Here is a 25,333-nt window from a genome sequence, read left to right as displayed (position 1 = left end):
TGATTCCCCACAGTTGATTGTCTTTAGAGACTTTGATATAGAAACGTATTGCTATGCATCTTTATCCCTGAAAGGACTCAGAAGAAACTTGATACGGGATTCTGGCCTTTAAGGAAGGGAGGGTAATTGTGTTGCATTTTTTTTGTTTTTTTTTTTAACTTTCATCATAGAAGACTACATAGAAGGCACATATATGGTAACAAAAGGCTTATTATGCCTATTTCTCCAGTCTTATTTTTAAATAATTTCAAATACAGAACTGCAAACCTTTACCCATATTTTCCAAATGTTAACATTTTGCCACGTTTACTATTTCTACTTGTGTGTATAGATACATTGCTTTTACATACTACTTTTTGAACCATTTGAGAGTAAGTTTGAGAAATGATGTCCCTTTACCCCTAAATGTTTCAGCATGTATCTTGTAAGAATAAGGACATTCTGTTATATAACCACACCACAATCATCAAATTCAAGACAATTGAACTTTGGTGCGATTATTTATTATATGGCCCGTGTTCAAATTTTGTCAATTGTTCCAGTAATGATCTATGCTATATCTTATACATTTCCAAATAAAGTGTTGGCATTTTCTTGTATTTTTTTTAAAGGCATAAATGATGATTATCAGAATATCAGGATTATGGTCCAATTTGAGTTGTTTTGGGGGGGTTTATTTAATGTAATTTTTCTGTATTCTGAAAAGGGTATTTTTAAGAAAAGCTGTATTGGTTTACTTTTTTCTATAAATGAATTCAATGAACTTCGTCCCTTCCTGCAGGTATTTTTGCCAGCCTCACTCATTTTGTAGCAGCTGGGAGTCATAGGAGGTTGGGACTCATAGGAAGTTGACTCTACTCACATCTACCCAATGGGCATAATCCTGTACCCCCTAAATGCAAAAATGTGGAAGGAATCCACCTCTAAACCAGTCACAGCAAGGCATTCTCTTGGCTGCTGTGCATGGTTCAGGGACAGGCATGTGCCTTAAATCCATCCAGTCAGGAAGCCGACGTCTTTTGTTTGATGATTGGAGGTGGGAAAGCAGCCTCTGCTCTTCTGAACTGAGAGATGTGAGTCTTAGAAATGTGAAGACAATTGTAGAGAAACCATGAAAGCTCTGAACAACAGCCTGCTCCACCTCAGAAGATGGCAATTATATGAATACACTTCTTTTATTGTTTAAGCTAGTTAAATTTGGGTTTTCTTTGCTTGAAAATATTGAGTACAATATGCCAGAGGTATTCTAAGTGTTTACCTACATGAATACTTCTAATCTTCACAATGCTGTGAGGTAGTATTATTATCTGTTCCATTTCACAGAAGAGAAGGCTGGGTGGTTAAGTGACTTTTCCAGGTTCACACAGGCGTAAATGGCAGACATGTGATTCAGACTCGGGCCATCTGGTTCCAGGATCCACGCTCTCCACCTCTGTTCTGTGCTTGCACCTAAAAACAACCTGAAACAGAATTCTTTGCTATTGTAGTTTGAATGATGATTCAGGAGAGGGCCTTGTCTGGCCTTTGAACATTCCACCCCCAGACATAGGGATTGGTTTGGTGATGAAGATGTAACACAATGCAGTAAAATGTTTAAGGAGACCTTTGAGAGTGAGATATCCCCTCTCTTCCAGTGGATGGTGTGCTGTGATTTTGTGAGCCTGAGAATGCAGCTGCTCGGGAGAAGCAAACCTGAGTGTGCCCAAGTCTGAATAATCATAGTTTGTCTGTCAGTCATTCTTTCAAATCAAAACTGTGTTCCACGTAAAAAGCAGCTAGTTTAGCCTGCAACTCAAACATTGTACAAATGTTTCCTCAAGAGACAACCGTTATATTTTGGTACGTGGTAGAAATGATTTATACATAATTCCCATTTTGTCACACAAAATATTGAAAAGATGTGTACTCAAGGGTTCAGATTTAAATTAATAATTCTTATAGCATCATCATCTAGATGTTCTTAAATGAAGCTGGCCAAAATCTCCCCCCCTACTATTACACAAAGGTGAAGTATAAAGATTATTTCTAGTTTGGTGTCACTGCCTTGATTCACCACAATGTCAGTTTTATCCACCATCACTTCTGTACCATCGGTGCTCTATGATAAGCGATTATTCATTAATAATGTGCTAGTTTTCATGAAAAGCATTTCCTGGATCCACAGGTAATAAAACAGTGACATTACGACACACAGGCACTTAAGATTTAAAAGATACACACCATAACGTTAATAATGGTTAACGTGAATGGTAGAATTACAGTTAACTTCAATTTTCTTCTTTTGGCTTATCCACATTTTTATATAATTTTACAATTAACAGGTATTATGTGTCTAAGAAGAAAACGAAATTGTGTTATTTTTAAAAATCACGAACGCAGCATCTTTACAAGCAACAAGCAAAGAGACATGCATGGTACCAGAAAATCTCTAAATCTTTATCCAAGACCTAGCTTTAGGATAAAAACAAAACAAAATCCGTATCATTTTGTATTTAGGGACCTTGTTATATTGGCTTTCCCTTGAATCTGGAAGGAAAGAAGAGATGTAAAGAAAAACAGGTTAAGTGAGTGGGGAAGGGCAGATTTGAAGAAAAGCCTGTTCACCCAGGAATCCCCCAACAGTCCCCAGAACATAACAGGTTATCCAATTAACGTACGCTGAATAAATGCAGGAAAGAAAAGGAAGAAGGCAGTGAAGGACTGGAAGGTTGGGGGGATGTAAGAGGACCAGACGGCCGATGAAGGTTGTACGAACGCCGTAAAACGCAGAAGCCCAGCCTCGGTAAACAGAATTAGAACGGAGGGAGGTCTGGCATTGGAATTTTGTTTAAAGTTCCCCAAGTGCGCCTAATGTGCAGCCAGGGCTGAGAACCTTCAGAGAAGAATCCAAGAGCAGACGCCACCCAGAGTTGCCCAGAGCCACCCTTGTTGGGCGGTGAAAACTGCGCGTGCGCGCAGAGACTGGGGCTGTGGGCCGGGCCGAGGGCGCAGGCGCATGCTGCCGCCGCTGGGGGCGGCTCCCAAATCGCACACCGCCCGACGTGAGGCCGCGGAGCGCGGGGGCGGGGCGCGATGATGGCATCACGTAAGGGGACGATGTGAGAATCCGGATCCTGTGGTGACCCAGTGGCCTAATGGATAAGGCATCAGCCTCCGGAGCTGGGGATTGTGGGTTCGAGTCCCATCTGGGTCGCACGAGGTCTACTTTTGGTGGAGAGGAGAGGCGACGATGGTCACTAACAAAAGTAGATTTTGAAATGTCGTCATTTCAATTTCTCTACAGCGATCTCTAGGTCTGTTGTGTTTACAAATTAGGAAATATATCTCTGTATTTTCACAACACTGCGATTGAAACTGTACTAGTGAAAGCTAAGATCTGATCCCAAACAGGAGCATTTACTCTTGCTTAGCTTATCTGACCTTTCTTTGAAAGGAAAAAGCCTTAGGAAGCACGAACTGTACAGATGGCATCACCTGTTTTTCTGTCTCCCTCTTCAAACTTGAGTTTCACCGTGGGCAGCCACACACGCAAAAGCTCCTTTCCATCCTTATCTCAAGGTGTGTGTGAGCAGATCCAACTGGCTCTAGATAGATGTGTTTCCAGTACTAAGGAGAATTTATAAGCAACTGTCTTTATAACTGTGTTAAAACATACAAAAATAATAAATATAATTTATGGTTTCTATCCCTAAAGCATTGTGAACAAAGTATTGCGTTCCAGTTGCAGTTGGAACGTGAGGTTTTTGTGTGTGTGTATGTATTTGATTTGCAAATTAGTGTACTAAAAGAAATACAATCAGAGTTAAAGCTTTTCAGACTGGTTTAGTTGACTAGCTTGAAAAGTTTAAGCTCTTCTTGTAAAACTTGTAAAAGAGGAATATCACTGAGTTAAGTCCTACTCTTGAAAAACAACTTAATACTAAATGCAATGTGGTATCCTGGATTTGAGCCTGAAACAGATAAAGGATATTATGAGTGGGAAAAAACCCAGTGAAATTGAATACATTCTGGAGTTTAGCTACCAGTATTATACCAATGTTGATTTCTCAGTTATGACAAGTGTACATAGTAAAGTAAGATGTTAACATTAGGGGAACTTAAGTGAAAGGTACATGGGAGCCCTGTGTTCTATCTTTGCAACTTCCATGAAATCTGAAATTACTCCAAAATTAAAAGTTTGCTAAAAAACAAACAAACAAACAAAAACTAAACTAAACAAGCAATGGGGAAATTTAGCTGATACCTTTACCCCCCCTCATTAAGATGAGGAATATGGTGCTGAATTTAAAAACTAAAACACATTAACAAATAACTAAGCCCAGGAGACAATTTCCAGTTCCTGTTCCTGCTATCTCAGAGTAGATGGCCCCATTAGGTCCTTGCATACAGTAGGTGCTCAAAAAATCTGGACTGCATTGTCTCCTGTTTCCAACATGCAGGCAGCATCTGGGGACAGAGGACAGTGACAATGTCTCTCTGGTTCCCAAAGGCAAGATTGTTCTCATAACACAATGCTCAGCCTGAGAACTGGACAAGATGAACTCCTTACAGGTTCTCTGCCCTTTGGGCTTCCCACTGGCCTGCTCACCTGACTCTCCCACCTCATTTCACTCCTTAGACATTCTTCTCAACCCAGCTCCTTCCCTCTGGCTGGTGTTTTATGGCTCCTTCATCATAGTTCATTTGGCTGAAGTCAGCAAACGTTTGTTGAGTGAACCCCTCAGATTCAGGCCATTCAGTATAAGTTCTACATTTTCCCTGCCCTTCACCTCCATCATCTCCCCTGTTTCCTCCCTTTTCTGTGTCACATGAAGAGATGTCCTTCCTCCAGTCCCAGGCCAGTCCCTCTTTCTGATTTTGCTCTGAACTCAACCCCTGTCTCCTCAGGAAACTTGTCCAACACTTAGTAAACACTCAAAAGATGTAATTTTCCCCCTTGTCTATGTCTTCTCCTTCCATCTACTGGCTCTTTCCTCTGAGTCCAGAACATTCTATAGCTTCTGCCTCCCTTAAAAGCTCAGCCTTGGTCCTGGGCACCTCAGATGAGTCCTGACTACACTCTCTCCACGCAGCCAGACTGTGTCAAAGGGCGGCTTCCACATACCAGGTGTCTCCTTCCCATCACCTGCCAGGTTCTCTCCACTGCCCTGTTGCCGGTCACACTCCTCCTGGACAGTGACCTCTTAATTGGCAAATTTAAGACGTAACTTTCAGTCCTTATCTTGCTTGACTTCACCATGAAGTTTCAAATTCTTGACGAGTCTTTCCTTCTTGAAACATATTCTTTATCAGAAAAATCTCCTTTTCTCAGTTCTCCAGTCAACTTCTCAATCTCCTTTTGCTAGTTCCCTCCTGTTTCTAACAATGGAAACAAATCAGCCAACCCAAGCAAAACAAATGATAATTCATTGGAAAGACATGGGGGAGGGAGGTGCTTACAAGTAGGGGAGCAAAAGTGGAGGACCAGTCTTGGGAACCAGCAAAATCAAGGACACACCAATGGCCTCACAAAAGCAAGAAGCTGGAAGTCCAGTGACTCGCAGGGCCAGAAAAGCCTGTCAGGATGCTGCCACGGCTGCCATTCTTGCCCCGCTGTCACACAGCTACAGCTGCGGTGAGTGCCTCTGACAGTTGTCTTCATCCTGGGGCCACTTGCTCCAGAGTCAAGGTTCTGGGAAAAAGTTTGTAACTGGCCCACTTGGGTTATGGGTCTTTCTGCTGTTGATTTGTGAGGCCACAGAGGAGTTACCCTCCTGCCAATTCTTCCTGTAAAGGGGAAGAGGTAATTCCTTAAAAGGAAAAAGAGGCATGAATGCCAGCTGACCACGCAAAACACCGGCACATTTCCTGAGCACAGATTTTGTACATTGTATTTGTAGTATTCCATAATCATTGTTCTAGCATCACTGTTGAGTTTAGGTGCTGTAGAATAGGTGTTTTTTCTTCATTCAACTTCGTTTTAGTGGGTCTTAAATTCTCTGACAGATGTTTTTTGATTCAGTTGTTCCCATTAAAAAGAGCTGGTTTTTCTACCTAATAAAACTAAAAAATGAAAAAAAAAAAAGTGCTGGTTTTAAGAACGAATAACATAAAGCTGCCACACACACACACAACAAATAGTCCACAAAACATTCTCCTTTCTGTCTGAAGGTTTTAGGATGCGTTGTTATCATCGACCAGTCTCATCCTATTAAACTTAAATGGCAAACTGAGACACTTCTGAGATGGTTCTTCCACCGCTGATTAAGATCAGGGTGGCAGGTATTGGGGATAATACCCATTTAGCCTTCTGAGCTTTCTGGGCAGACTTGGTGACCTTGACAGCTCCAGCAGCCACTGCTTTGGTGACACCCACAGCAACAGTCATGTGTCACAAAAAGCAAAATGGCTCAGACGAGGATCTTCAGAGATGCTCTCAATGAACTTGCCAGGACCCCTATCAGTGGTGGTAGCATCACCAGATGTCAAGAATTTGGGGCCATCTTTCACCTTTTTCTAAGAATGATGATCAATCATCTCCTTCGGCTCAGCAAACTTGCAAGCAGTGTGGTCCGTGTGACAATCCAGCAGAGGTGTGTGGCCAGCACTGATGGGCCTGGATGGTTTAGGTAACCACCTGAGTCAGGGAGCCAGCTGCTTCCACTGGTGGGTCATTTTTGCTGTCATGAGCCACCGTACCACCACAAACATCTTTGACAGACACGTTCTTGACGCTGACACCCACATTGTTCCCAAGAAGAGCCTGGCTCAAATCTTCATGGTGCATTTCAGGAGAATTTCCTTCAGTTGTACCACTGACTGGAGCAAAGGTGATTAGTGTGCTGGGTTTGAAAACACCAGTCACCACTTGGCCCACGGGGACAGTACCAACACCACCAATTGCGTGATGTCCTGGAGGAGCAGACGCAGGGCCCGTCACCTGGACACGTTGATGGCAGGATGCCATCCCGAGCTTCAGGCAGTGTGGTTCTACTGGCATTGCCATCTCTATGGCTGACTGTCTGTCCCTCAAATCAAGGTGTATTAGCACTCAGCTCCAGCACCATTCCAACCAGAAACAGGCACAAATGCCACTGTGTTGCATTGGTAGCCCATTTTCTTAATGTGGGTTCTGACATCCTTAAGAATTTCCTTGTGTCTCGTCTGGCTGCAGGGTGGCCCAGGGGAATCCATTTTGTTAAGACCAGCAATTAGTTGTTTCACACCCAGTGTGTAAGCCACACATTTGGAGATACCTGCTTCAAATTCACCAACATCAACAGCAACAATCAGAACAGCACAGTCAGCCTGAGATGTGTCAGTGATTGTGATTTGATAAAGTCACTGTGTCCTGGGGCATCAATGATGGTCACACAGTACTGGCTGGTCTCGAATTTCCACAGGGAGAGATCATTGGGGAAACCACACTCACATTCAGGTTTCAGATCAAGAAATGGACATTACTCTCCCCTGCCCTCTCCAATGACTACCTCCTCCCAGGGTGACCAGTAGCCTTATTTCTAACAGCAACCATTGGTTTTGCTTCTTTTTCTACTGGATCACTTTGGAATTTTAAATTTTAAAGGTTTAGATAAATACAAATGTTTATTAGTATTATATTAGTCCAGATTTTCAAAACTCATTTAAGAATGTCAGATAGCAGGGAGAGTACAGCTCAGCTGTAGAGTGTGTGCTTAGCATGCATGAGGTACTGGGTTCAACCCCCAGCACCTCCAGCAAAACAAAACAAAAAACAAAACCCACCTAATTACCTCTCCTGAAATAAATAAATAAATAAATAAATAAATAAATAAATAAATAAATAAATAAATAAATAAATAAAAGAATGTCAGAAAGTACATCAGAATTACCATTAAAATCCTAGCCAACAACTTGAACATTCAGAATTATCATACTTTAAAATTTTACCAGATTTCAGTATTAAAAACTACAGCAAAATTGCCATTTTTCTCTACTCCCCTCAGAAATCCTACAAAAGCACAGGGAAGATGAGAAGCAGAACCACAAACATCACCATCACTGAAACTAGGAGCCATCTGAAACACCTCAAGTAAAAGCAGAAAGGACCACCAAAAGCCGTGAGGAACCCACATCCGTAGAGGCGGAGGAGGATGCTCACGGCCGCAGATCTTAGGAAAGGCCAGCAGAGGGCGCTTCTCCAAGGGGAGGGTCGCACCCTGAGAGGCAAAACAATAATCCCTTGTTTGCAATAAGCCTGGGGATGTGTGGACAGCGCCTCATCCTCACAGGGACAGACACGTGTTCTGGGTATGGATTTGCCTCCCTTGCCTGAAGGGCTTCTGCTAGCACTGCCTTTCCTAGACTTAGACACTGCTGGAACGCGCAGGTCCAGGAACCAAGGAGAGGAGGTGGGAATGGCTTCTCCCACTAAAACCCCTAATACTTCGCTGGAAGAATGTTCTGCTTTCCTGGCCAGTGATCTGGGGTTCAGTGGGTCCAGAGGTCCTAGTGCCCAGTGGAGAGATGTGTAGGTCAGGAAACACTATCATGGCTCTATTCAGTTGGAAGCTGAGGCTGCCCCATGGCCATCTGGGACTCCTCACGCTGCTGAAGCAATAGGTAGAGAAGGGGATCCTTGTTATGAGCTGAATATTTATGTTACCCCAAAATCCACTGGTAGGAGCCACAGTGTTATGGTATCAGGAAGTGAGGCTTTGGGAAGTAATTAGTTTCAGATGAAGTCCTAAAGGTGGAGCCCCATGATGTGTACTTATAAGAAGGGGAAGAGTCCAGAGAGCTTTCTGTCTCTTCTGTCTCTGTCTCTGTGTCTCTCCCTCTGCCAAGTGAGGATGCAGTACGAAGGCAGCCATCTGTGAGCCAAGAAGAGAGCTCTCACCAGAACCCAACCACCCTGACACCCGATCTCGGACTTCCAGCCCCAGAACTGTGAGAAATGAATGTCTGTTGTTTAAGCCACTCACACCATGGTACTCTGTTTATAGCAGCCCCAGCTATAATAGTCCCTTAACTAGGCCTTTGTGATCAATGTGACTACCGAGAGGAAAATGGCTCTGCTACTAGTGGAGGAGAAAGGAAATGTCTGGAATCCAAGGATTCTATGGGGGCACATCTTAGTGTGACCTTTGTCCCAAAGACCTGGTCAATGGGAAAGTACAGCAATCTAATAAGGACAGGACCGGAACTCAGGTCCTACAGGAATAAAGTTTTGAGTCACCCTACCAGGCATAGAGCCCTGTCCAGCTGGACGTAGGAGGAAGATGGAATATGAGATGGAAGAAGGCAGCTTTATGAACAACTTAGACCTTGTGGCCATTTGTAGGGGAAGCCTCTAACAGCTACGCTTTATGTTAACTGGAATTTTTCCCTTTTAATTTCTACCTTATATAAAGAGAGCTGGTAGTAGCTAATGGTTTTGGTAGCCCTTGATTCCTAGCTGTATACTCTTGGGCAAGTTACTTAACCTTTCTCTTATCTCTAAACTGGGATAATAAAAGTATAAGCTCATATGTTTATACAAAGATTTAATACTCAGAGCAGTGCTCAGTAGGTGCCAGCTATTATTATAATAATTATTCTTATTAACAATAGGCACGATTACATTTCATTGTAACATTAAACAAGGCAGTTCCCAAATTAAGAAAGGAAAAGTTTCCCAATATTATTATCATTCATTTCAAAGATCATTTATTGAACTACAAACACATATTTATGGGGAATGTTCCAAAATTTGGAATTAGAATGTTTTAAATCCTTCAAAATGTATTTATAAGATGTCTTTTTACAGTAGTAGTTGGCATAGTCATAATAGGACAAACATCCAAGAGAATGGTAGAAACCCTAAGTTTAGCATAATGATGACCTCTGGGAAGGAAAAGAAATTGGATTAGGGAAGGACAAAGGGCCTTCAACTATGTATTAGTTATCAATTGCTAAACCAAATTTACCCCCAAAATTTAGCAGCTTAAAACAATAAACATTTATTAATCACAGTTTCTGTGGCCCAAGAATCTGGGAGTGGTTTACCAGGTGATTCTGTTCAGATCTGTCAGGGGGAGGTTTCAGTCAAGCTCAGGCCTGGGGCTGCAGTCTTATCTGGAGGCTCAACTGGGAGAAGATCTGCCTTCCAAGCTCGCTTACCAGTTGTTGGCAGACCTCAGTTTCTCACTGGCTGTTGGCTGAAGGCTATAGTTTCTTCCTTGCCATGGGTCTCTTATGGACATCCTGAGTGTCCTCCCACCATGGCAGCTGACTTTCCCCCAGAGTAAATTATCTTAAAAAAAGAGAATGTGCACCCATGGTGAGAGTTCAGTCTTTTTATAACCTAATCTTGGAAGTGTGTATTATCACTTACTCCATATGCTATTGGTCACTCAAAGCAGTCCTCCTACAATGTGGGAGGGGACTCCACAGGGTGTGAGCACCTGGAAGTGGGCCTCACTGGGGGCCAGGTATCTTGGAGATTGGCTACCATCAACAGTATTTGTAATTTTTTTAATATTAAAAAAAATGAAGCATATATGGATAAGTTATTAAGATTTGATAAAACTGGGTCATACTTACACAGGTATCCATTATCTTATTCTCAGTAACTTTCTGAATGTTTGTAACATCCTGTAATAAAAAGATTTTCCCCTTAAAAATGCTCAGAGGAAGACACACCTCAAATAACAATGACAAAGAATCCCAAAGACAATTTCAAGAAACAGGCATTTTCACAAAAGTCCAAGAAGAAATGGTCCTGGAGAATCAGGAAATTATAAGAAGGGAGTAGACTGAGATGAAAGAACAATGGAATAAACAACAAAAAACAGCTAGCTAGTAAAAATTCCTTATTGGAAGGAGCCAAAGGCAGGACTGATGCTACTGAAAATGAATTCAGAATGAAAAGGGAAAAGGTAAAGAGATAAAAATGATGAGCAAGAAGATAAAATACCTGGACGATACAATCAGAAGATCAGTATTAAGAAAGGAACAAAAGAATAGGAATATTTGTCAAATTCCCATGTTGAAATGGTACGGGTGTACATATAGCCATAGCTCAATATACCTGAAGCAAAATAAAGTCTTATGCACCTGACACATTTGAGGTGCTCCCTGGAAATGAGGAATACCAGTAAAATGAAGATGATGACTAGATTGATATTATTCAACAGTTTGGAAAGTTCTCATCAATGCAACACAGAAGTTATACAAATATTTGAGAGGAACATTGTAAAATGACTATAACTCAATAAAAAAAAAGTTTAAAAAAATATTCGAGAGGAAGAGGCAAAGTATCATTATTTATAGATTATACAGTTTTCTGCTGGGAAAACCCAAGGGAATCTATGCGAAATAGTTTGGAAAATTCTGTATATACACGAATTGGGATATAATCAATAAATATGGATATATACAAATCAGTAGCTTTTCAATATACCAACCCAAACCAGTTAGAAAATATAAAGAGAAAAAAGATCCTTTCCACACTCCCTAGGAAATAAATTTAACAAGAAATGCTTAGAGCTTGGATGAAGAAAATGATAATATTCGGACAGAGGGAGAAGACAAAGAAATGTAGAGATATTCCATTTTCATGGCTAGAGAGACAACACATGATAGTTGTCAATTCCTTTACAAATTAATCTATATTTTAATGCAAATTTAGTGCAATTTCAATTCAATGCAAATCCTGTTGGATTTTTTTTTAGTTTAGCAGAATAATCCTAAAGTTCACTTGGGGAAAAAAAGCTCTAATAGCCAAAACAATTTTTGAAAAGAGAGCTATATTATAAGATCACTATAATTATAGTAATGTTCCAATGTGGGCGTATAGACTTGGAAATAAGTAGATGAAGTAACAGAGAAGAGTAGAAAGTCTAGAAATAGACCTACATTTATGAGGAGTTAATACTCTCCATGTTAAAGGTGACATCTCAAATTTGGGAAAGGATGGACTTATTTGCCAATTGGATTAGACAACTTTCCAGTTATTTGAGAAAAAAATAAAATTAGATTCTTACCTCATACTACATACCAAAATAATTTCCAGATGGAATCAAGATTTAACTACAAGCACTAGAAAAAAAATACACATATAAAATTTTGAGTTAGAGAAAGTTTTTGTAAGCATGACATGAAAGACACAAGAGACATTGTTAAGCAAAAGATGGATGGATTACTATACAAAATTTAAAAGTCCTATGGCCAAAAAAGTCACTCAAAGGTTTAAAACCAAACAAAATTCTGTGAGGAAATATTTGCAATATATATAGTGGACAAAGGGTTAAAATTCTTAGGCTATAAATAGCTCTTAAAATCATAAAGGAAAATACAATCGTCTTAATAAAGAGACAAAAAATACCAACAGGTCATGAACAGAAGAAATTCAAATGGCCAATAAATCTATGAAAAAATGTACAATATTACTAGCAATCAAATAAATGTGAATTAGAAGAAAGAGAACATTTAAAAAAATAAAAACTCTTCAGAATAGCAAGGATATCAAATATTGATGATTTGATATTCCACTGTGGAGAAATATGCATTATTACATGCCCACACTGAGTAATGGTCAGTGTAAGCTGACACAAGATATCTGGGGGACAGTTCAGCAATATATAGCAAAAATAGTGAAATTATTGTATCTTTTGACTCAGTAATGTAATAGTCTAGGAATTCAGCCATCAGAAATGCTCATGGAATCCTATATTTATTAAAATGAAAAGATGTTGGGAGGAGGGTATAGCTCAGTGGTCAGAGCACATGCTTAGCTCTCACAAGGTCATGGGTTTCATCCCTAGTACCTCCATTAAAGTAACTAAATAAATAAGCCTAATTACCTCCCCCACACACACAAAAAATGAAAAGATGTTACCATAGCACTGAAATTTTAAAAACCATGTCATGACATATGTATATACCATGATCCCATTTTTATATAAAGTAATTATGTAGCATATTTACATGGACATATATGTATAGACAAAAGCCTGGAAACTGATACCAACTCAATTTGATAAATATCAAAATATTTATAGTAGTTATTTCTAGACAGCATGATTATAGTTGATTTTTTTCCTTATCTGTAATATCTAATTACTCTGCAATGATATGTGTTACTTGTATAAATGTTAAAGGCTTTTATAAAGGAATGGAAGACATCACAAAAAAAGCAATAAATTTGACTATATACACAGTAAACATTTCTTATTTAAGATATCAAAAATTAATAGCTCAAGCTACAGAACACTTCAACACCACAGAATTCCCCTCCTCCCTAATACTCCTTCCAGTCGCTACCCATCCCCAAGGATAACCATATCCTGACTTTTAAATCCATAGATTAGTTTTGCCTACTTGTGAATTTATAGGCATGAAATTACACAGTGTATACTCTTCTGGGTCAGACTTCTTTTACTTGACATCATGTTTATGAGATTCTTCTATATTTTGCTTTGGTAATTGTAGCTCATTTATTTTCATTGCTGTATAGCAATGAATATGGTTCAGGATTTTGTCCCCAGGAAGTATCTGGCAATGTCTGGAGACAATTTAAATTGGCATAACTGGAGGTGGGGGGGTGCTACTGGTATCCAGTGGATAAAACCAGGGATACTGGTCAACATCCTACAATGCACAACAAAGAATTATCTTGCCCAAAATGTCAGTAGTGCTGAGCTGGAGAAACCCTGCTCTGTAGTATTCCAGCATGTCTCAGTACATCCACTCCTCTGTTGAGGCAAAAATGGAAACAGCCTAAAATGTTCACAAATTACTAATTGCTGAAATGAGGGAAAACTATGCAGTTATGAGATTTCATATCTACAAAGATTTTATAATAATATTTTAACATTTTTCATTGAATAAAAGCTGAGTACAAGACTGTATACATGACAGGTGAAACGGGGAAGAACCTCTGTCAGGGTGTAGGATCCAAAACAGTGGGGATCCTCTGGTGGTACCTGTGTGAAAATGATGCTAAGAAAGAGCCTGGAAGGAAAAACATAGGAATGTTACAGTGATTGCTTGGGTGATGGTGGTAGTTCTTGTGTCTACTCTTTTTTTATTTTCCTTTTTTTTAAAATTTGGTAGGGGGAGGTAATTCAGTTTATTCATTTATTCTTAGAGGAGATACTGGAGATGAACCCAGGACCTTACGCATGCTAAGCAGGTGCTTTACCACTTGAACTATACCCTCCCCCCATTCCAAATTTTTAATCACAATAGTGTAGAGTGATAGGAAAATAAAATAAAGAATTAAAAAGCAGCTACTTACCCTTGTCTATGGGAGAGTCCATCTATGCAGCATTGAGGTTCTCCAGTACCAATCGGGCCTCCTTCCCTAGCGCGCCGCCCCTCTTCTTGTAGCTGGGTGGACTCACACCCTGTCTCCTGCCACCATGCCTTTGCGTGTGCCGTCCTCTCAGCCTGCAGTGCCCACCCTCCGTGGTCTGTCTGGTGAACCCCAATCATTCTTTAAACCAGAGTTTATGTGACGTCTCCTTTCTAACAGGTATAACTTTTGAATATTGTCCTTAACACTATCACTGAATGTTATTTCCTACAGCAGTCTGTGAGCCACTTGAGGGGAGGATTTATGTCCCAATATTCCAGGAGCTAGCCCAGTGCCTGTGGGAGTAAACCTGGCAGCTATCTGTGAAAGCCTGAAGAATCTGGGGAGACCCTGGTCCCAACCAAGATGGTCCTGAAATAGAACTAGAACATGACCCCGATTTACCCAAGGGGAACTAAAGCAGTTATACCATACTCTTTTTGAAGAATGATGATAACTGGTATTTCTGGCTTCTAAAACACCTGGCACATAGTGTTTTGATACCAACTGGTGGACTGCAATTCAAATCGACAGTAACAACCCAGAGTTAGCACAGACCCCACTAGTTAAAGGGCATGATCCAGAATAAGACTGCCCTCATTTCAGAGGACTGCGAACAAATTTAGATCCCTCTCAGGTTCCGCCCCTCTTTCAGGGGCCTCATTTATTTACATCAAGTTTAACGCTGTTAGCAGTTCACAGTCAGACAACAGAGTGAAAGTATTAAATTAGAAAAACAAAACACCTGAAACAATATTACAATAACAATTAAGAACAAATACCTGACAACCCTGATAGTGTGACCCACGACTGATATATTTTCAATTAAATCCCGTATTGTCTCACTGTGTCCCCTTAGTAATACATACAGGGCCAGGCCCCCCAGATCTCCCCCTCTGTGCACCCACCACATATACACCTGCAGAGCATGACCTTTGGTATAAACATTAAACAAGTTTTAAAGAATCTGAATCATATGTTTTAAGAACAAAGTTCTATCAACCACCATGAAATATTCAAACTTATTTTTGCCAAGCGAGCATAAAACTAGGGTTTCTCCAGGGATAGTCATTAGAGAATCAGACTGCAAAGAAGGAAAAGTGTGGGGTCTACCCAGGAGGAGGGGTTCTCAGTCAGCCTGTGCATGGCAAACACACCTCTCAGTTTTGATCGTTCTCTACAACTCACAAAAGTCAGGAAAGTTCTATACTTACGATCAAAATTTTATTATAAAGGATACAAATCAGAACCAGCCAAATGAAGAGACATATAGGGCAAGATCTGGATGGTCTCAAAAGCATAGCTTCAGTGTCCTCTCTCCATGGATCCAGGTGTGTTACCCTCCTAGCATGTCAATGTGGTCACCAACCAGGAAGCTCCATTTAGTTGTCACTGGGGTTTCATCAAGCAGTCATGATGAATTAAATCACTGACTATCCGATTGAACCTAATCTCCAGCATCTCTCTGCTCCCTGGAGGTCAGGCTGGCTCAAAGTTCCAGCTCTCTAATCACATGGCTGGTCTTTCTGGTAACTAGCTCCCATCCCGAAGCAATCACGGGGTCCTCCAAGACTTACCTTATTATCATAAACTCAGGTGTGATTCAGGAAGCTCAAGAATAATTAAGATGCTTCAATCACTTGGGAAATTCCAAGGGTTAGAAGGTCCATGCCAGGAACCTGGCACAAATTCTTTATTATACAACACACAGTAGATGCTCTACAAATATTTGCTAAGCAGAAAGATACACTCAAAATGCCAGAAATTGGCACGGAAGAGGAAGGCAGTTAGGCTCTTAGATTCTTCCACCTGAGATGTGAAAGATGGACATATTAGGCTATGAGAAACCAATACCTTTAAACATTCCAACCATATGACGAATTCCCCGGGGCTCAGGTTTAAATTACCAAGCACCCTGATGATAATTTGGCTTCCCAGGTGACTTGTTTATAGAAAGAAAATACTAGCCAGGCTGACCTGAGCATGCAGGTCTGCCTGAGTCGATGTCTCACTGTAAATTCATACAGGAGCATTTTGGTTTACATAGTTCAGTCTCTGAGCTCTTAATGCTTTCCACCATGAATATGGCTCTGAGCATGTAAGCCATATGCTGCCCAAGACCCAGCCCTGGACCCTGGCAAGTTCTTCCAGGCTGGTGCCACCCTGGAACCCTCTAGGAGCCTGTGGGAGACGTCCACTCTGCTCTCTGCCTCTACATTTCAGGGTGTGGGCTTCAGGGCATTCACAACATTCCTGCAACAGAAGAGTTTCGGGAACACCCCAAACTGGATCTGGGTGACTTGAATATAATCTCAGGCAGCTACGTCTGAGATGTGGTTGTAACTGAGAAAGCTTAAGCCTAATTAATTTTATTCCACTTGACTTAAAGGACGAATATGTGGAAGAAGGGAATGTAAGGACATCTATAAACTCTAAACTCAGAAGAACAAATTTCAGTGTTTTTCAGTCTTGGTCAGCATCTGGAGACACTGACTCTGGTGTACAAAAGCCTTGTAGTGACTAGAGGGGTATACTCCAGGAAATGGAGAATATGCTCCTCTAAAACTTGAATGAGGGCAGATTAGCCCACCTTCAATTGCAATTCTATTTAATGCTCAATAGGCAAACTTCTGATTAATAATTAGACCTCTCAATCACCTTTGCAAGATCCTCTCTATTGCAAATTAATAAGCATCATTCTGGTTTATACATCTGCTTTTTATGAGTTTGGTTAACATGAGTTGGTCCCATAAATCTGATCCCTTGACAAAACTGAGTTTCAAGCTGAGGAAAGTTGAGGACCAGACTACAGACATAGGGACCTCCCTCCAACATATTGTTAGCCTGTGACTAGACAGCCAGCTCCTCTCTAGAACTGATTTATCTCACCGCAGCCCTCAAACCACAACACACCTAATTCAGGAACCTGTTCTACAGTGTCTTTGAATCATATACTCTTTGGATACCCCCAATGGCCAGGACTTCATTGTCACAATCCTTCAAAGCAGCCTGCTCTCTTGGAGATCTTAGTTAGAATATTCTTTCTTAATCTGAAATTAAACCTATCACTTGAAATCTTCTACCTACTCGTTATTACCCAAAAATATAACATGTTTTTGTGTGCCTATCCCCAGTTCCTCCAAAAGATCTTGACCATGATGGAGTCCAGCCCTTTCACTGCCCTATTTTTTTCCTTCTAGCTTTCCAGTGTCTTTCTTGAAAACATGATCCCCCTGCCCACCCCCCACCCCCCAGCAAAAGTTCGTTATTTCTTTTAGCAGCTGCATCTCACTGTTGGCTCATGTGCTTCCGAAAAAAATGCCTTCATTTCAATGCATTTCCACTTCTTTTTGGATTTGAAGCTGTTGAAATGAGATACAGGTCGGTAAGGCTGTGGGTTTACTATGGTGAGCTTACTTACCCCTTTGGTGAATGCTGTTTCTGTTCAATCTGAGGGAAAGGGTCCTTAGCTCAGGACCCGATATACAGAGCCATTTCAAGAATTCAGACCTAAGTAGGGAATGAGTTTTTCTTACAAAGAAAGAAAGAAAAAAAATCCACCTTTCTTGAGGAGATGAGCCATCACTAGAGAGCTGGGAAGGATTTTTACTTCTTGGTCCTCTTGCATCTGGTGGGTAAAAGGCACTCTTATGGGCTTGATGAATCTAGCCAACTAGATACCAATTTCATTTGGGAGGAGGAGGAGGGAGAAGAAAAACTCTTTTATTGAGGCTTTTCCCCCCTTTCTGATTCTAGAATATAAATACTGTATATATAGTAAAATAGTGTAACCAAACCTAGGATGTAGTGACTTGGTTCCTCTCGGAATCCCTGACACATTCCGGGACATATTTTCTGTCATCTGGAATCGCCTCCCTTCCACAAGCCCGAAGTGTCTTAAGCACTAATTTGCCTATTTGTTGTTGACTTAATCTAGAAAAACTCCCTATCATTCTTTCTCTCCCACCCTGTCCCTCAGCCCCTCAGCACCCTTCTCTTCACTGGCCACCCCACCCTCGCCTCCTCCCCACTCCTGCCGGCAAACCCACACGGGTTTATGGTGTAGGATTTGATGCTCTTATTGCTCACAGATCACAGGACAGACGTTCCCAGGGACAACTTTGAGAGGCCAAGTGCTCGTCCCCCTTAGGAGGTGGGAGAAATCTCTGCAGCTCGGTTTTGTTCCAATGGTCTGTTCAGTGAGTGATTCCCGTTTCCCCAAAGGCTGCCCCTCATTAGCATGAACGGGGGTGGGGGTGTGGAGAAGGGGTGGGGGGAGAGAAAGAGCAAAAGCCCAGGCTCAGTTTTAGAGCCTGGGAACCGTGTCTACAAACATGACAGCTAGAGCTTTCTGGCTCCTCTGTTTGATCGTTGGATCATCTCCCGAAGCCCCAGTGGCGGAGAGAAAAGGTAAGATCGATGAAACGCTGAGCCCAGGGAGAGGGGCTGGGATCCGGGGGATGGGGGGGTGGAGGGGGTGGGGGGGGGAGAGGGCGCGATGAAGGGCGGGACGAGAAAGGGGTCAGGGCTTGCCAGAGAGAAGACTCCAGGTCCGTGTTCGTGTTCCAAAGGAGCAAAATGTGTCCCCAAGATTGTGTGTGTCTTGGCAGCCTTTTCGGAATGAAGCCAGTTCAGCTACTGAAATGATCTCGAGAGAGCCGGGCAGGCTGGAGAAAACTTTGCATGTTAAGTAGTTGCTCCATCACGGAAGAGGGAAAGTGTCAAAAGGGGTCGTGGCGCGCCTTTCGGGAGCCGTGCCGGCCGGGCTCTCAGGACGGGGCGGGCGGCAGGCGCCGGGAGGAGCGCGGGGTCCGCCCTGCGCCCGGGTCCCCGTCCCGCGGGCGATCAGAGGCGCTGGGTGGGTCCCGCCGGGGCTGGGGGCGAAGGGAGCCGAAATCGGACCTTTCCCCCCTCTCCCTGCAGTCCCAACCAATGGCCTTGGGACACCTGAGTCTTTAAAACACACACACAATTTCATGCATGAGATGAAAATTACTGAGGGAATGAAGAAATAAGAGGTTCTCTGCAGGGAGGTGCTTTTGTTTTGCTTTTATTTGGATGTTCTGTTCGATTCGCTATCTCTGGGAAAAATAGCTTCCGCACCTCACAGGGCAATTTACTTTGGGTTATTTTTCCACATGGAAATTGAATGACTTCAGTGGCATTTAACCCAAATATCAGACAATCTTTCCCATGACAACAGATGGTGATATCAATGGGGAAGCAGTTGTGAGGTCAACAGTTGACAGCCAGGAATTGGATATCCACCAGAACTTTATTCAGCTGTGTATGGGCAACGTTGAACATAATGAGTCAGAATCAACCTCTCTGCAAAAACATGAACTATAACTGGCGATTATTGCCGGGTGAAAGCTGATTTTAAAGGAGACTGTCAATTTGGCGAGATAAATCACTTTAAATGAAGTGATGCAAGAGCTGCAAATGGGCAGACCCAACTCTTCCATGCCAGAGGAGAAATGCAGCAAACCAGACGTTAAAACAATAGAAAAATAATGACGGGCTCTTGTGCCGGTCTGGAGGGCACTGGGACCCAGGAAAACGGGGAGGTGATATTGTGTAACTGGGCATGGAAAGTTGCCCAGCTTCTAAGCTGGCTGAAGTTTGCTCACCAACCTGCCTGCAGAGCTGGGGAAAATCACTAATAATTTCAAAAATCTGTTTCCATGCCATGCCATTTAGGAGATTCTTCTCCACATGGAAAGGGGGTGGGGGGCATGTAAGGGATTTGTGTGCTTTTATACTTAACCAGGGGCCTCTGCCTCCCAGCCATGCTTTAAAAATCTAAGTTGTGGTTTACTAGTAAGCGGTGTCCAAGAAGCCAGATAAAAATCCACTCACAAATGCTTGATTCTGCAGAGACCAAGATGACAGTGTAAACACGGTGGGAAAATCAAATAGTTCTGTTGTCAGGGGCGCTTAAACAATCAGGAGAACCTGTAACATGAGACCTTTCCCTCTGGATTTGCTCTTGGTACTTTCTCAACAAACTGTACACAGCAAAAAGGCGGATGTATGTGTGTACGTATAAATGTATGTCACACACACATATAAAAGGGCAAAAAGAGTTTGTTATTTAACCAAAGTTGTCAGTTATGTTTAGTCCTAGAACAAACAGGTTGCTGTAATTTTAAAAGCTACTGAGTGGTGAGGAAAATGTTCTTAGTTGGCCTCTTTCTTAGAGGGCAGGACCCTCACCTCCGTCTTCCTTTGGGGCCTAGGAAACCTGTGCTCACCAGAAGCCGAGGAAGTTTCCTCCTCTTAACCCCAGGGGCGCCTTCCTCGACCCCCTCCCTTTCTCTTTCCTTCACTTCCAGGTCTCCTGGCCTCCCCATCTCTCCTCTCGCAGGTGTTTGCTGAGTTTACATTGTCCCCCATCTCCTCTCTCCTCCCAGAGCCCTTTCTTCTTTCCCCCAATCCGCTTCTCCTCCTCTCCGCAGCCTCGTCTCTGCCTGCCTTCCCTCTTCTCTCAGCCTCCCTAGCCTCACCTCTCCTCCCCTCCTCTCCCCTTTCGGCCTCCCTCCACTCTGGTCTCGGCCTCCCACTTCTTACCCTCCCGTTGCCTCCCCTCCCCTCTCTGCCTCCCCCTCCCCTCCCCTCCCTTCTCCTCTCTGCCTCCTCGGCCTCTCCTCCCTGACGGCCTCCCTGGCCTCTCCTCTTCTCTCCCTACAGCCTCGCCGCCCCACAGGAAGCCGGACCCCGGCGGCAGCCCGAGTGCGGAAGAGACGCGGGGGCCCCAGGCGCAGCCGGTCCCAGAGACCCCGCGACGGCCGCGTGCTGCCGAAGACTCTCCCCGCGCCTGGTCGGACCTGCGGCGCCGGAAGCCCCCGCCGCCTGCAGAGAACCGGGCCGGCTTCCGGGAGGCCGCGCGCGCGCCCGCGGGCCCGCCCGGCCCGCCCAGCCCGCGCCTCGCGCAGGCCGAGAACCGCGCTTCGCCGCGCCGCGTGCCCGCACTGGAGGACTCCCCGCGGCGCGCGCGCGCCCGGGCCCTGCGCCTCCCGGCCGCGCGGCCCCCCGCGCGCGCCGCCGAGGCCTCCGCCTCTCCTGCCCACCCCAACCGGCCGCGCGCCGCTGCACCGCCCCCGGGACCCGCGCCCGCGCCGCCGCCGCGCCTCGGCCCGCCGGGAAGGGAGGACGCGGAAACTGGCGCCGAGCTCTGCGCGCGCGCCTGCAGGGCGGACCTGGACGAACACGAGTCCTACTGCGCCAGCGAGTTCGGTGAGCCCCGCCCGCACTCCTCCCGGGCCCGGGCTGCCGAGCTCGGGCCGCCGGGCGAGCCTTTCCGAGCCGAGAGCGCCGGGCTGTGCACCGGGACCCCTAAATTAAACCCTACAGAAACCCACCCACTCGGTGCTGCAGGCCCCAGACCCGTGTGGACTATTTGGTGATTTGTTAAAAACGCACTGGGGAGAGAAAGAGGAAATGAAAGCTATGCATTTCTCCAAACTCTTTGTTTTTTGAAAGCAGCAGTGAACGGAATCGTGCATGATGTGGACGTGCTTGGCACAGGGATCCGGCTGGTGACTCTGCTGGTGGACCGGGACGGGCTATACAAGATGAACCGCCTGTACATCACTCCGGACGGGTTTTTCTTCCGAGTCCACATGTTAGCCCTAGACTCCTCCAGTTGCAATAAGCCATGTCCAGAATTTAAACCTGGTATTGAAACTGATCTAAGTGAACATCTTATATGTGTACTTTATGCCACCATTTATAACTTGGATATGCCCCAGCCCGGTCTCAATCGGTCACCCCAGTACCTTTTTGGGTGAGAGGGATATCCTAAAATGAATAGAATTTAGGCGACAGGTATTATTTCGGCTACTCTATGATTTAAATTCTATCAGCGATCCCCCGCCTCGGGCTGTTAAAGATGGGAACAGCACGGATAGTAATAAAGCAGGCACTCAGTAAATATTTGTTGACAAATGGAGTGAATGACGGAACACCGTTAACAGAAGGGATGCCTAAGGAGCTGTTTAGACTGAGTTTTTAAGTCTTGGGGGTGGGGGGTGGGCTTGAGAGTGTGTGTGTGTGTTTGTACAGGGTAATGCCCAACCCACTTTCTAGATATGTTCTCTGTAAAATCCCACTGTTTCATTGTGTTTAGGACCTTTGTTTCGTAGTGTTGGCTATCTGCAGACTGAATAATCTGTTTTATAAGTCACTAGGCTGTTAACACCTGTTGCCTGAGGGTTAAATGTCTGAGATTCAACAGGTGCAGCAAGATAATAGACTCAAGCTTAGGCATTTCTTAAAGACCTTACATTTTCTTAGAGTTTCATGGAATTTAAATGATGCTATGAATTTATAATTTGACTTTTTTTTTTTTTTTTTCAGGCAGCAGGTATATTGTGATGGGCCACATCTACCATAAGAGAAGGCAGCTACCTACAGCTCTGCTTCAGGTCCTGAGAGGGCGCCTCCGACCAGGAGATGGACTGCTCAGGAGCAGCAGCAGCTATGTGAAAAGATTTAACCGAAAAAGGGATGGGCAAGTGCAAGGGGCAATTCACACCCAGTGCATTTGAAACATCCCAGCCTAGTGCGGTGGGGTGTAGCTCAGTGGTAGAGCATGAACTTAGCATGCATGAGGTCCTGGGTTCAATCCCCAGTACTTCCATTAAAAAAAAAATACCAGCCTGGCATTTCTGGATCATGAGACTTGGAATTCAGCAATAAGGCAGGAGGTCTATCCTCATGTAATGGGATTTTCCTTTAGCTTAGGGCACATAGCTCCTTTAAGAACTAGTTGCAGAGTTCAGACTCTGATCTTGAAGGTGTCACTTTCTGATTCACAAAATGCTTCTTAAATGGTATGCTTCTAAGCTCCGGGGCAAAGTTATTCAGCTGTAGTGCCGGTCAGTCACAGAGCTCAGATAACTGACCTGTCCAGTTAACAGATCACTGCTTCATGTTGTTTATTTTTAATTATTTTAATTTAAATACATTCTTCCGTAGAAATAGTTCACAAAAACACTTCCTTGATTTTAAATATACAGTTTTGAATAGTTTATATCGTGAGTCAAACCAAATTTTATACTAAAACCATCACATTTAAAATTCTGTACATAACAGTTAAGTGCACTAGTCAGACATATGAAATGTCATTTAGATCACATTTAGATCAAACACTAAAGTCAGAGCCCAAGACAAGTATTAGAAGTTTTACACTTAAAAGAGTACTGAAGGGCTTAATTGAAGCAAACAAGTGTTTGTTCTAACAAGTGTTCCTGATGTACGAAGATAGAAGATACAGTTTTTCACACCTCCTGCTTCTAAAATCATGTTTGTGCCATACTGGCAGCTATCCCGATGCCAAACATATTCTGGGTATTATCTGATGTCATTTTTCTATTAAGACCAAGTATCATGTTTGTGTTTATAAAGCAGTAAATCTTGCCTTGAAATCAGATCTTGGATGCAGCTGGTTTTTTGGGTTTTGTGGTTCTTTTTTGTTTTGTTTTTTTTTTTGCTTTTTAGCCTCACTGAGCCCCAAAAGGTTTGGGAAAAAGCATTTCTCAAACTTACTCCAAAATCCCTGGAACCAATATTTAATGATGGCTTGCAAACATGTGAATTTTAAATGTTTTCCGGTTGGCTTGAAAAAGATTTCATCGCTAACTGAATTTAAGATTAATTTTATACCTGAGTCTATAAAGACATTAACAGTTTTTTTTTTCAGAAGACCAGGCTGTGCTGCAGTTAATTTGAAACACTGTGAACAGACACTGATCATCCATGATTGAATATTAACTACCTCAAGAAAGGATAAAAAGGAACCGCACTGAGGAGAGAAAAACAGCCCATTTGGTCTCAGAGGAGATGCATTCGGGAGCTCAAGATGTGTCTTTAGTCTGTAATAGCACACAGGGTCTTACGCTGTGAAGCCTCTGTCCTGTCCTGACATCCTGTACATATTCAGTTCTTCTGTGTGGCCATTGAAGACCCGTGTACACCTTGGCAAACACAGGCAGGCCAGCTTTTTAGAAACTGCCTCATTAAAATTAAGGCCATCACTGAAGCCCAGGTTTGCAATGAAAGATAAGTGAGGTGCAAATGAGGTAGGCCAGCTGTGCGTCTGGGGGTGTACTCGGGAGGCAGTGAACGAGACTGGGAATTCCAGGTTAGGCAAAAACGTTTAAAAGAATCTTCTCAATATTCAGTCAGTACCTTGGATACAATCTTTGAATTTTATGGAACATTTTAATTCACAAATTCACTGTAGTTCCTTGTCCTTTTGTCCTATTGATAGATTCTCCTTAGCACATGGGTTTGTGTTCCGAAAACTGAAGGATTAGGTGCACAAGTCCCTCACCAATAAAATACTCTGTTGCCAAGAGTAACTCAGCACGTTCCTCTTTCAACAAGCTGTTAGAACTCAATCAGAAAAACGTTTTTCTTTTGGTAGGGAAAGGTCTATAAAACATGCTTTTTTTTTTGGCGGTGGGGGGGGCAACTAGCTTTTTACTGTCTTTTAATTAAAGATATCATTTGATACTGTTAGTTTATATTTCTCTTAAAATCATTTTTTTAAGTTGATCAAACACTTGTATATGCAAACACCTAAAAACTGACCCACTACCTACAAAGCGTAACTTCAATTTCAGGCACAGGACTTTATCACTTAAAAAAATGTAGCACTTATTTGCCCTTGAGAGACCACCATTCTCATTCTAAGAATGAGAAATCTGAGACTTATGGGTAATAGCCTCCGTCATGAGGCTGTGTGTGCAGATTTACAAGGTCATCAGGATGGCTCTTTAATATCAGAAACACACAAAAGATGCAGGGCATTTGCCTAGCAAATGAAGAGAAATGGGGAAAGAACTTTTATTCAAAGATTCCAGGAGGGCAGATTACAAAACAACAGCAAATCTCAGTGTCTCTTAATAACACTCCAGGCCACTTGAAATATAAAAAGGTAATTGTTTTACTTTAGAAAATATCTCTGAAAGTTCATATTTTTTTTTTAAACTACTGCAGGACATTAGCTGAAATAGAAATCCTGCAGAATTT

The 25,333-nt window shown here is 43.0% G+C and overlaps 1 protein-coding gene, 1 non-coding gene and 1 pseudogene across 2 annotated transcripts; 2 read left to right on the top strand and 1 right to left on the bottom strand.

The window, feature by feature from the left end:
* Positions 1 to 3,120: 3,120 nt before the first annotated feature.
* TRNAR-CCG (transfer RNA arginine (anticodon CCG)) lies at positions 3,121 to 3,193 on the top strand. Its single transcript has one exon. It is a non-coding gene; the product is annotated as a tRNA-Arg (tRNA).
* Positions 3,194 to 6,196: 3,003 nt separating this feature from the next.
* On the bottom strand, positions 6,197 to 10,554 carry LOC105092317 (elongation factor 1-alpha 1-like; annotated as a pseudogene).
* Positions 10,555 to 18,575: 8,021 nt separating this feature from the next.
* Positions 18,576 to 24,820, top strand: C16H17orf58 (chromosome 16 C17orf58 homolog). The gene is made up of 4 exons (XM_031468906.2): positions 18,576 to 18,706; positions 20,987 to 21,532; positions 21,782 to 21,973; positions 22,655 to 24,820. The coding sequence occupies exons 1-4, from the start codon at positions 18,631 to 18,633 to the stop codon at positions 22,843 to 22,845; spliced, it is 1,005 nt and encodes a 334-aa protein (XP_031324766.2). The 5' UTR covers positions 18,576 to 18,630; the 3' UTR covers positions 22,846 to 24,820.
* Positions 24,821 to 25,333: the final 513 nt, after the last annotated feature.

This window comes from Camelus dromedarius, chromosome 16 (genome assembly GCF_036321535.1).
Source record: "Camelus dromedarius isolate mCamDro1 chromosome 16, mCamDro1.pat, whole genome shotgun sequence".
NCBI lineage: Eukaryota > Metazoa > Chordata > Mammalia > Artiodactyla > Camelidae > Camelus > Camelus dromedarius.
The sequence above is the reverse complement of the archived record's forward strand: the minus strand, read 5'-3'. Positions and strand labels throughout refer to the sequence as shown.

What these genes read in the sequence shown, in the direction of transcription:
- C16H17orf58 (XM_031468906.2), top strand. Translation starts at nt 18,631, where the DNA reads ATGACAGCTAGAGCTTTCTGGCTCCTCTGTTTGATCGTTGGATCATCT. An exon ending in CCCAGTGGCGGAGAGAAAAG is followed by an intron (nt 18,707 to 20,986) that starts GTAAGATCGATG and finishes CTCTCCCTACAG; the next exon opens with CCTCGCCGCCCCACAGGAAG. An exon ending in CTACTGCGCCAGCGAGTTCG is followed by an intron (nt 21,533 to 21,781) that starts GTGAGCCCCGCC and finishes TTTTGAAAGCAG; the next exon opens with CAGTGAACGGAATCGTGCAT.